The 12558-nt window shown below is 46.2% G+C and overlaps 1 protein-coding gene across 12 annotated transcripts in view; it reads right to left on the minus strand.

Moving 5' to 3' along the window:
* The window catches only part of CAMK2G (calcium/calmodulin dependent protein kinase II gamma), a 134443-nt gene that overhangs the window by 8113 nt on the left and 113772 nt on the right, over nucleotides 1-12558 (minus strand). For 3 of the 12 annotated variants that reach the window (XM_085065561.1, XM_085065559.1, XM_085065557.1), the window contains exons 14-19: nucleotides 11802-11834; nucleotides 7862-7930; nucleotides 6221-6265; nucleotides 5545-5593; nucleotides 3380-3493; nucleotides 1614-1739 (exon numbers count right to left, since the gene is read on the minus strand). In XM_085065561.1, coding sequence (XP_084921687.1) covers nucleotides 1614-1739; nucleotides 3380-3493; nucleotides 5545-5593; nucleotides 6221-6265; nucleotides 7862-7930; nucleotides 11802-11834 — 436 coding nt within the window. The remainder of the gene's footprint in view (nucleotides 1-1613; nucleotides 1740-3379; nucleotides 3494-5544; nucleotides 5594-6220; nucleotides 6266-7861; nucleotides 7931-11801; nucleotides 11835-12558) is intronic. The other 9 variants (XM_085065560.1, XM_085065562.1, XM_085065565.1 and 6 more) reach the window with 9 other exon arrangements.

Consider the following 12558-nt stretch of genomic DNA (forward strand, 5'->3'; position numbering starts at 1 on the left):
TGTTAAATAACACAATTCAAGTTCTATGACTATATGTGCACCATACCTATGCTTGACCCTATATGCACAACCTCACATCTCTTCAGTCTCCCCCACATCTGTAAGTAGACTCTTCTGCATGTTATACAGGCATTTAAGAGGTTCTCTAGCATTCTCTTCAATGTTATCAGATAATATACAATTCCTACCACTGGACATGCCATCCATGTGCCCTTCAGCATCTAAAATGTAGGTGCCTGAAATGGAACCAGTCCCCTGACTGTTCCTTCTTTAGGCCCTGAAAGAAACTGGGACCTCTGGAAGTCTCACCTAGGCATCTTTGATGCCTATCATTAGAGGGATGGTGTTTAAATCCAATCTACCATCTTTAGATATTCAAGTCAGGGAAGCTGAATTCCACTCTGAATGCCAGAAGATGCTACTCTGAACTTCTCTACCCCTTATCCATAAGCTTCCCTTCACATGTGCACCTCATCCCATCACTGATAAGTGCAGCTGAAGTGCAAAAGGATTATAATCTCACTGGACATGAAAGATGTCTGTACCCACTCTTGAAATCAGTCAAGAGAATTTCACTACTAAACCAGCCTCAGAAACCCCTCAGATAGGGGACATCTGGCTCATAACAATAAGGGGGCTGGTTTTGCCATGCAACCTGTATACACTTTCACATGTGAGAAGATGTATACAGGGAATGGGTCAAAACGACACAGTGCACTATGTCTGTTGTGAAAAATGTCCCTACAAGCAAGTTGTCTGGGACAACTTCCACACGAAGAAGGGCTACTTGTTGGACCTCCAAACCATGCACCAGCAATGTGTGCAATGTCCAGAAGATGAAGTCCATGGGACAGGCTCCATTTGGGATGAGTGAGGGAGTCTGCACACCACAGCCACGGTGTGCTGGCTCATCTCAAGGAAATTTGCACCGCTTTCCAAAGTGCCTTGATGCAGTGCCCTCAGGCCTGTCCTTCAACACTAGTCCATCCCATCAGACTGTGCTCGTCTCCTGTCTTTCGCCTCACGTCCCGAGCTAGAACCGGCACACAGCAAGGACAGAGAGCCTCGGGATGTCAGGGGGACGGCACAGGAGCCTGCCGCCCGCGATGAATCCGCGGGGCCTCCAGACTGGAACGCCAAAGGCACAAGCGGGAGACGACGCACCAGCACGGACACCGAGCGTAGGGGGTGGCTGCGCCCTGCTTTGTGCGAGCCCAGGAGGCAGCCCCGCCCCAGCAGCCGCACCGCCGGCCAGAGAGCGCTGCGGGCGCGCTTAGCGGGCACCGTTCAACGCCGGGGCAGAGTTCGGGTGGGTTCTGTGTCCCCACCGGGGCGGGGCGGGGCGGCGGCCGCGGGCGGGACGGGACGGGACGGGCTGAGTGCTCCGCTCCCCCTCCGCCTGCGCCTGGCGCCCCCCGGCGGCCGCCGCCGCTCCCCGCACCCGGCTCCCGCTGCCGCGCCTCCCGCCGGGACTCATGGCGGCAGCTCGGAGCGCTCCGCCTCGGCCCTGCTGGCTCGGATAGGGTAAGGGGCAGAGGAGGAGAAAGGAGGGAGCTTTACATCTAGGGGATGAGTTGCACTACTCCACTACTGCTAGCCAGCTGCTAACTTACACGGTGCTCGGTTAAGTACAAAGGGAACTACTGGAGTTAGCAAAGGCTCCGACCGAGCACGCTCTAACTCCAATGTCTGCCCTGGGCTGTCCCAGGCATGGAGCTTCTCTTCACAAGACTGTGTAGCTGCAAAACAAATGTAAGCATTAAAATGATAAACAAACAAAAATTAGAAAGCAAAACAAAAACCAACGAAGAAGTACAGACACACACAGCCCCAGCCCCGGTCGGCACACAGATGCATCCACATCTCAACAACTTCTACCTGCTCTCCTGCCTCTGTCACATCACTTCAGCCAGACACTGCTTAGCAGGGGCCACCCAGGCACTGGTGCAAAAAGCACAGCAGGAATTACACTTAATGCTGGAGGAAGTTTGAGGGCGACCTAAAACAGTGGTTGAAATAGTGACAGAGTGGCACAAAGGCAAGTACAAGATGGGATTACAGAAAGTAGGGACATCCAAATCACTGCAAATCTCAACTTGGAGGGAAGTGAGGTGGGAGAACACTGACCCACTTGGCAGAGAAGTGATTCGGCACTCCTCAGTGTACCAAGCAGGGCCTTGCTATGAGCAAGAGGAAGGAATTAGTAAGATAGCAGTGATGGACAGCTCACAGCAAAAAGGACTTCAGAAGAGATCATTTCCCTTCCATTCTGGCTAGGCAAAACACCTTTCCCATTGCACCTTACAAAGCAGCAGTCTGACATCCTTAGAGCTGCTTCAAAAAAAAGTGAGATGGTCCAACTGCTGCATCGTATGAGATACTGGTGCTGTTTGTAGGAAACCAGGGAAATATGACAGGAAGAGACAGAAGAGGGCATGCCTGTTCCTTCATTCCTAGACTGACCAGAACAGAATCAAACTTCAACTGTTCCCAGCTCACACTGAGGATCCTTCTACTATTGCTTTAAATAATCAGGCAGCTAGTACAGTATGTCTGTGTAGGGGAAAGACTGTGAATTCCACCTAGATTTTCTCCAGCCTACTAGGTTTTTTCATATGCATTTTCAGAGTTTTTCAGCCACAGGCTCCTCTACAGAGGTAGCCAGTTCAGGAGATATCAGGCAGAACTTACCATAACTCATAGACTAACCACAGTACCAGCTAACTGAGCTAGCAAGACAGACACACAAGGTAAAGCTTACGACAGAAAAATGCTCTTCAACATTATCCAAGGGTTTCACTCAGAGCACCTGACAATGGATTAAAAAATACTATGGGGTCTTTCAGCAGCCATAGCCTTCCTTTCAAAGCACCTTAAAGTAGTCTGAAAAAAACTGGTTTTTGTTCCTTTGGTACTTCTGAGCACCATCCATGTCTGGGCTTCTCAGAAGTTCTGACTAGTGAGACTGAATTCAGCCTCGTGCATCCCCTTCATAAACAGACCTACACCACTAACCCCATTTACCACAAGGAAAACTAAGAGATGCAGTGACTTGCCTAAGGAAACCCCAAAAGGCAGTGTCTCTGCAGAGAACTCCAAGTCTCACCCAGATGAAAGCAAGGGAATGAAATTAGCTGGGATGAGGTTGTGGGGGGTTTTTTCCAGAAAGGGAAGGAAATGTTTGGAAAATTTCAGTGTGCAAAGGAGGGTATTTTGCAGGAAGGGAGATGATTTCTTTTTATTCTGGAGTACTGGAAATGAAAAATCAACATTTTGGAAAGAAGTTGAGGAGAGGAAAAATCTTGGGTATGGAGAAATGGGAAGGGTGGAGGAAGGGGTGGGAAAAAGATGCTGTGAAGCACTGCACCCCTGGACTTACTGGCTGAGAAACAGAGAGAAAGCTGGGACTGCATGGACTCAGTCTGTGTTTTGCTCTCACTGTGCCTCCGTCCTTCAAGCACTGAGCTGCCGTCCCCGGTGGAGAGAGGGGGAGCTAGCATGGCAGGGAATTAAAACACAAACACAAACAAAACACGCAAGTTCAGTAAATAAAAAAAGAGAAAGGAAATAGGAGAACATTAAAGAAACCACAATGCTGGGCACAAAACATGCAGGAGTATCCTCCAGGGCAAAGCCAAGTAGACAGCTCTACAACATGAACCTGCTGTGCAATTTAGAATGACACAAGGGCAGGGGGCTGGGGAAGAACGACAACACACACTGCCTTTAGCGCCACCACAGTGGAAACAACATATCCCTGAGGCAACTGTCACTGATGGATAAAGACAATGTCTCCTACAGCACAGCAGAACTGATCTGTGTAAATGGTGTCTATTTAAATAAGTTGGCAGAGGAACTGAACAAGCACTTCCCTTTTCCCAGAGTCATGTCTATGCAGAACACTGAGAACTCCAACTATCTCAAACCTTTTGGTCTACTTAGTTTTGCTCAAGTGCTTGTTTATTTTAAAATGTGGAAGCACAGGAATGGACAAGGAATACTGGTGAACATTACTACACTGAAAACTGAAGCATTAACATTAGCAGAGCTGGTCAGAGCAAAAACCACTACTGTGCAAACTCTTTCCTTCCCATTTACCATTCAAAAACTCCCTTCTATTAGAACCATAACAAAATTTTCTAAACTCTGCCAAAACCCACAAAACACAGTTTTGATCTGTAGCAATGTAGTCCTATACAACTCTGTACACTGACCAGCTGCCTTCCTTCCTCCCCACTTTCTGTTCCAATACTAGCCTTCTTTTCCTCACAGCATTTGCATTCCTGACTTACAACACCTATTGGATCAGGTGGTTCAAGCATGGGACTTCTCCAGAATAAAAACTGCCACAGGAGACAAGGTTCTGGGCAAATATCTGTTCGATTTGCTGCTCTATGGCTATCCAGCAGAGATTAGATAAATCAAACTCTTTACTGCCCTACAAAATCCATCCAGTTCCCATCCCTCGAAACTAGGCTCTTAAACCATGGATTACTCTTTGGCAAAAAGGTGGGAGCTAGAATACTGTCCTGTAATGAGGCCAGGTCTTAACTGAAACAATCTGTATTGCAGAGCTCATTCACTCACTGGCATGCATTTCTGCTCCCTGTGATTCCTCAGAAGAGGAGCCAGCAGTTTGTGACAAGCCACAGGAAAAGCATCAGGAACTAACCCAGCTGACAGAGGTGACATTGCTGCTACATCACAGGGTCAGCACGGATTTTTCCCTGGATATGTAACTCAGATGAACTACATGGAGAATAAGAATACCTCTGCCTCAAAATGCAAGCTATTAACACATTTGCCTCAGAATGCAAACTACATTCACCCATCCTGAACTTGCTCATTCAGGAAAATGTATGTTCGTCCTTCGTTAGGGAGGTCAGGCAAAAGACAGCTGCTCAAACAACATGGGCAGATAGGGAACTTGGAGCTCCTTAATTTAAAGACTTTTACAAGTACAGAATATTTATTATATGGTCACTGAAAGGCATGAAATCTTTTCTCAGCCTCTCCCTCTACTGATATCTCAGTCAAGGACAACAGGCTGAGAATGATCTTCATCTTAGAAACAAAAATAGACCCAAAGAGAAAAAATAACAAGGGAAGTCTGTGTATGTCACAAAAGAGATTGCCAGAAAGGAGTGAAGAGGGAGACTGAGCAGTAACAGAGGTATCAACTCCCTGTAATCTACATAAAACATAAAAACACAAGCAGAGTCCAAACCTCAAGGGACTGGCAGGGATTTTCCACACCTAAAAATGGACTGGAGATGAACAGATTATGATATATGCAAGAAAAGAATTCCAACTCTGAGGCAAAACCAAATTAGCTCAGGGCAAACTGTGTTTATATACCACAGAGTCCAAGTCAGCTGGTTCCCCAGTGCATGGTCCCACTGTGACAGGAATGACAACATCATGGCGAATTTATGAACTGAGTCAGACACAGAAATCTGGAAAGCTAGTTCAAGGCAATGATCGAATCTCTAGAATCCCTTGCCTACACTTAACTGTATTAGAAATTACAGGCAAAATACCTACCTTTCAGATCCTCATCTTCAGTCGTGGTATTACAGCTCTCTGTGGAACCCTGCACGGCAGAACAGAGCATTACCAGGCATCAGCAATTGGGAGCACGAGCAAATAGTTTGATTTGTTTGTGAAGAAAGATGGGGAAAAGCACAAAAACGTTGGCAGGGATGGCAGGGAGAGGATGATACAAAGAAGATTTGGATGAAAGCGGGCCAAATACAAAGCAAAATGTAACAGCATCTCTGCTCAGCTTTTGCCTGTTCCAGCCATTAACCCAGAACTTTTACAAGGATGGAAATTACCAAACTGTCAAATGAAATCCATTTCTGTTGGGAAGAATAGCCACAAGAAGCTAAAGGAGGGCTCCTAGGCTTTCTCAAAGGAAGTGTCCATTTACAGGGGAAAAAGAAGTGATTAAGTGCCTATATCTTCCATCCCACATACAAAAGAGAGTGGTGGTTATACACCACAATAGGAAAAAGATGTTAGTATCTGAACAGTTGTCTTTACTCAGCCTCTTCCAGAGACCCCAGACATATAACATAACCTTCCTAGTCTATTGCCAGCAGTATTCAGGAGCATGCTACAAAACAGACATTGGAAAACTAGAAACTGAATTAAGACGCACGAAGACAAGAACAAGAGAGAAGCAGAGTTTTTTTCTGGCAACACTCCCATCCCTTACCTTTATGCCATCTGTAGCATTATGGACAACAGTTGTTTGAGGCTCCTAGGAAAGGATGGAAGAATCATTAAACTCCAGTTCCAAAGCATTCTCTCTTTTATTTTCAGTCCCCAGCACGTGGAGAAAAGGTGACTGACGTTAAAAAAAAAAAAAAATCAAACCACAAACTCCAAACAGCACACATATGCCTGTGGGCGTGTGCACACACTTCCTGCACAGGTTTCATTAAGAGAGGCTGCACTAAAAGCTACAGTCACAAGGAGACAAAGCCCCCAGTTTCCCTGCAATTGCCCCCACTTCCCAATTCGCTTCCAGTGAACCACGCTGGCGCAGACACCAGAAGGCAACCAAGCAGCCAGTCTGCACCCTCTGCAGCCTTTCATGAAGTAATGACCCCTCAGCAGTGTCCTCACTGGAAAATGCTTTGGAGGAGGGAGAGGGGGAAGAAAGGATAATACTGAGCTGGGGCCTTTGTCTCCCAGTTTTTTGGAAAGGTTGCTGGGTATTTTATCCCAAAAAAGGGACATTCATAATTTCCATAATAAAAAAAGGATGAGCCAGACCACCTCAATGTCTCTCAGAGAAGAGTTGATAAGGAACTGTGAAAAAAGGTACATTTTTCAAAAAGTCTCTGAATGAGCTTCAATTTCAATAATAACCATATTTAATGATTTAGAAAGGCTCTCTCAGTATCAAAAACATCATGAACAAAGCTGGTGAAAGGAAAGCAGAAAATTATGAAGTGTCCCAAGAATCCTTCATCTTACAACAAAAAACCCAACACCAAATCCCACCCTCTCACCTCCCAAAAATGCCAAATCCAACTCTCCAGAGACAGACAACAAAGAGCAGCTACCAGGCCTATGGGTGCTAACTAGCTCCTACACTCATCCCATCATTATAAGGACAAGACTTCAGGATCCTGCACCATCTCCTCCCACAGCTGTCATTCTTACTGGGTGGCTCAGTGAAGGCATGAGGGACAGTGCTGGGCAGTGCTGTACACTCACCCATCTGCCTCTGCCACTTGCTGCACTGCTGCCTGATCTTCCACAGGTACTGAGGCAGGCCACACACCTGAGCTGTGCTGATCAGTGTACTTGACACTGGGCACTGTAGAGCCTGCACACAGCCCAAACAGGAAATGCCAGCCCAGCAAGTCAGTGAGCGGCAGAAGATCAGCCACTCAACTGAGCAGGCCAAATAGGCCATCAAAGAATTCCTCTAACACCCCTTTGTCTGCCCTTTCTTCTGTGGTGGCCTGAAGTCCATCCTCCATTTCCTGAGTGTTGGAGAGTGGATGGAGCTTGACACTCTCTTCTTCCAAACCACCCTCCCCAAAGCCAGCAGGAACAGTTGAACGGGACACACAGAACTATACAGGTGTGGCACACGGGGAAGTCCAGGCAAGCTGCGATCCCCACACCCAACCACAGCTGTGCTCAGCACCCCCATCCCAAAGCCTGTGAGGCTGTGATCAGGCCCCACAGCAGCACAGGGACACACACAGAACGAAGCCAAAACATAAGCTGAAACAGAGCGGCACAAGCAGCACTCGGGAAAGGGGTTAAGGAGAGAAGGGGAGAGGACAGAATCAAAATTAAACCAAACAGGAAAAAAAAAAGCGGTTGGGGAAGATACCATGGACGTCTGCACTGGGGGTGTTTCTTTTGCAGTGCTTACTATACTGGTTTTGTTGTTGCTCTGTGGCTGAGACAGAAAAACATGGTTTTAGTTCCCCTGCTGGGCAGCAGAGGCAGCAAGAAAATGACAGTATTGCTTCAACCCCAACCATCTCCTCAGACCCGACCATCCCCACAGGCTCAATCACCAAGAAGAGGGAGGAAGGAGGAGTGCTGGCCGGGTTGCTGGACATCATCCTCCCCACAGAGGCAACAGAAGTTGTAAGGGATGTACCAAAATCCAAATGTGAATGGACTGCTAGAGCTATAAGGAAGGAAAACAGAAGGGAAAAGGCAGCAGCCCAAAGGAGTGGGAAGAATCCTGCAATGAGCACTAACAAAAACATCTGGTGAAGGAAAATGAGAGATGGCAGTTGTCCCAAGAGAAAGAGACTACAGAAGTGAGAGACACACAATATTCATGGTCTCAAACAGGGCACAAATGAAAGTCAAGTCTGGGGAGTCCCAAAGTGTACAGAAACAGTTCTAGGTATATGATAATGTGAGGGCTCCAGAGCATCTATTGATCCAAGTAAAAGTGTGGTCAGCCCTAGAAAATGTAGAGAAAAGGTGATGTATGATGTGTTTTATCCCTGCTGTGACCTGAACAAAGAAATTTCAGGACCAAAATATGGAAAGGAATGGGACTGGGACATAAGGAAAAGGCAATGTAGTTCCACAAATAGGAAGTTCTCTGGCTGGTGCCCAGCAGCTTTTCATCTTTTCCCTCTTCAGTCTCTCTTGTAGCTGTGGTAGAAGAATAAAATCTCCATTTCCTGCATTCATACAGCACAACAGTGAGGTAATCACCAGCTTGCTGAAAAGAATCATCCCATTGAGTCATGTACATCAGGAACGAGCCAAGTCTATGTTTGTAGGAAGCCAAACTTGTGTCCATTAGTATATACTTCCCAGCCCACAAAATCCAGCCCACATGTGACCCCCATACCAGGCTTTGTCTCTTTTCCTGCCAGATGCCAGCAACAAGGTCAAAACTGGCACTGCAGGAGGCTCACTCAAACTTCTTAGTTTACAGATCGGGGCACCAGATGGAAGCTCACAGTAGTGTGCCATCATTGCAGTGGCTCTCTATCCCACTGCTCAGGGAGTGCAAACTCATACTGCAAAACATCAGGCCCCCATCACCACACCACAAACACCACAAATAATGCAGAATTCAAATGCTAAGCTGGAAAACATCTGCCAAAGGTATAATTATGTCAACCAGTGACAGATCTTATAAGACCGACACCTAACGCACACCTACTAATAACTCAGTTTTTCTTCACAAGCAACATGTCTTGGCTTAACTATCCCTTTTGGAGAGGGAGAGAGGAGAAACAGAAGAGGAAGATGGGGCAGGTGGAGAGAGAAAGAAGAAGAGAGAGAGGCCGGAATGAATTCTTTAGAAGTCCATGGAAAAAAAGGAGCATATAATACACTCAAGCTCCAAGCTAAGAAAGGAAAAATACTACAGAAATTACTGCTTGCTGCCTCTTCCTATACATCCCTGCATTGTCCTAAGACTCTGGCCTTCCAAGAGTGCTCTTTTGTTTTATGCATGTATTTCCAGCCTGATGGCAGAAGAGATAACAGGTCACTGTGGATGTCAAAGAAAAGCAGATCAACCTGAAAAAATCAATCCCAAGCTATTTTGTGGCATAAACACAATCAAACTTCTGACAATGCCTTGGTCTACCTCTCCACACAGCACTGAGGTTCCTGTACTTCTTCAGAAACAGTGATCCCTAATGCAGAGTTCTATCTTCCAAACCTCTTCCAGTGAGAGGAATGTAACCCATTTTTCTTAGTCCATTGGGATAAGAAGATAAAATTAGCATGAAAGAAGCTATAGAAAAATAATTCCAATGTTTTGGAGGCTTTATAACTAAGGTCAAATGAGAAAAAGAATAAACCAAACAAAAGCTAAACAAAAATCCAGGAAGCCATTGTTCTGAAAAAATAGTTGACAGCAGCTTGTTAGGTGTGTTTTGTTGCCTTATAAAGTACAAACCCACACACACCCAAACCACATAGCCTACCCTCCAGGCTGCACTGAGCACCCAGTTCATCCATCATATTCTTCCCCAGCCAGTGGGCTGAAGAAGACCAAGTATCATGTTTGCTAGTCCAGAATTGTATAGCATTTTACTACAGGATAGAGTCCCAATGAAATTAGAGGCAGCTTAGTCTACACATTTTTCACAGCTCTTTCTCAGGTGAAGGAAGGTATCTGACATATTGAGCTTCCTGCAAACACTCATGTCTTGTGGCCATCTAACCAACTGCCCTTCTCTGGAAAAAAATAGCTTTCCCTTTCCAGGGGCGCAGGCAGCACAGCCAACTTTTACCCTTCCTTTCCCCCTGCTGCCAGCCAATGCCAGTCACTGGCCAGGGTACAATCCTTGGTAATTCTTTACAAGTCAAGTTAAAAGAGGCCAATTCACCTAAAAAGGTGCCAGGCCCCTCTTAAGATCTGTGACACGATTAGTTTTGGCACAGCAATTGTCAACATTTCCTGAGCTTGACAAGAGACAGACAGACAGGCACAAACAACACAGAGAGTGCAAGAGAAAGAAAACAGACCAGTGCTCATATCGTAGGGACACACCATGTAGCCAACTAAAAGAAAGTAGGTACCAACACATGGGCTGTCTCTGGTTATTTCATTGCACTTTCATTGCTTCCATGTTTTCAGAGGCTGATGCTTACGTGGTTTACATATCCCAGCTGCTTTAAAACAACATGCAAAGGGAATTTAAGTATTACTGGCAGTAGGCAAAAAAGAAGGGCAAGAAAGGCACAATGAACTTCTGCCCCACATAAAGGCGGGGCTGGTGAAAAGTTAGTCATTCACATCAGATTTTCAAAGCAGTACTTTGGGATTACTTTTTTGGTGTGGTTTTTTACATAGTTTGAAGCTGTCATTGAAGGAGGAAGAAGAGAATTATCTTCCAGGTAGTAATGCAAAACCAATTATTCTGCTTTTTCAGTACTGTAACATTCCTATTTCTATCTGAAACAGGAGAAATATTTTCTGTTATTTTTCTGTGTGAAGGAGATAATACAATAACTGATTTTTGTACTATAGTTACTGTTCATATCTTGGTGTCAAAGCGTGTCATTGGGCTGTGTATGACTCTAGACAATATGACACTGGCCAATTTCTTCTTTGCTCCCTTGGATTTGACTGCTTTTTTGACAAATTTTATAGAAGTCAAACACCTTGATGGATGAAAAAGGAAATGAACAGGATAGAGGAGGTAGTTACTGGGTATTTGGTCATGCTGGGATACATAAACAAGATCAGGACAAAAGGAAGTTTTGGATTATAAAGGCTCTGACAAACGTTTTCAGTAAGTATGCTAAAAAAAGAAGTGATGGCAGCTCTGAGCTGCCCAGTGGTGCTGTGCCCCCACATTTCACCTGAACAGCGAAGCCCCATCAGTCTCTGCCACATTTGGTGTGACTCCCAGTTTGTTTTACACTGCAAGGCTCCTATCAAGGATGATAGCGCCAACACCAGGCAAAGCACCTGTTCCTCTTTTTGGCACCTCTGCAACAGAATGACAAAGCCTCACATCCAGGCAAGGCACACACCTGCTCTGCTGAGCCCAGGAGAACCACTGTCTTTTTTTTTGTTTCACACTCAGAGCAGGCAAAGTCAAACTGAGTTGCCAGCCATTGGATTTTCTGCACAAAATGGGAGCTGTATGTGGCCAAGGGCCAGAGGATCCCAGAGCCCTTTTGGTGAGGACATGGACCCTTAAGTGCACGTTGATCCCCCCTGCCACCCCCCTGCACGGACATGCTATGTAGGGTGATGAGCACAAGCTGAGCGTGCATGGCATGGAAATGGCGGAGGCACGAATCGCAGGCAGCTTACGGGAGGTGCTCACCATCAAATGCACACTGGAGCTCGACTTCCTTTTCTGGACACATCATTGAGAGAGGGAAAGAGAAGGGAAGAGAGGAGATGAGAAGAAAAGCACAGAAACTCTTCACACATTAGGGTGCCAGCAAGGGCCCCCGCCAATAATGCTCCCCTGAGGCAGTTATAAGCAGCAGCAGAAGTGCACAGACACACAAAAAGGAGCAGAGAGAAGTCACCATTAAAGCACATGACTATAACCAGGGGAAAGGGCAGGGCTGAAGACCCCTATCCCCTCAAACGCTGAGGTCAGAACATAGGTGCCCCACACACTGATACAAGTAGAAAAGAAGAGAGAGCAATATATATGCACAAGATGTGGGATGCAAGGGGGTGTCTCTCTGTGCTCTCCCACCTCAGAAAATGGGGCAGCTTCCCCAGCCACACTGAAGAGGTAGGCAGAAGCCCCCTGTGTGTTCACATTTAGAGGATGCAGAGGGGGGCCTGTAACTCAAATTAGAGGGCAGGGAGGAGGGCACAATAGAAAGGCACCCCTAGGGGCTAAAGAAGGAAGAGGGAACTTCTGTGCATAGCATGGGGAGGAGAAAGGCTCCTTCACATAGAATTTGGGGCTGATTGAAGAGGTAAGGTGCACAAATGCTCAAACAAGAAAGACAGAAGCACTCAACAGCCAGAACACTTTCCATTCTCAGATACTGGGAAGAGAACAAACAGGTTCAAACACTGCTCAATGTTCTTGGACTCTACTCTTGTTCAACAGCATC

Source organism: Lichenostomus cassidix, chromosome 6 (genome assembly GCF_008360975.1).
Source record: "Lichenostomus cassidix isolate B80296 chromosome 6, HeHo_3.0, whole genome shotgun sequence".
Classification (NCBI taxonomy): Eukaryota; Metazoa; Chordata; class Aves; order Passeriformes; family Meliphagidae; genus Lichenostomus; species Lichenostomus cassidix.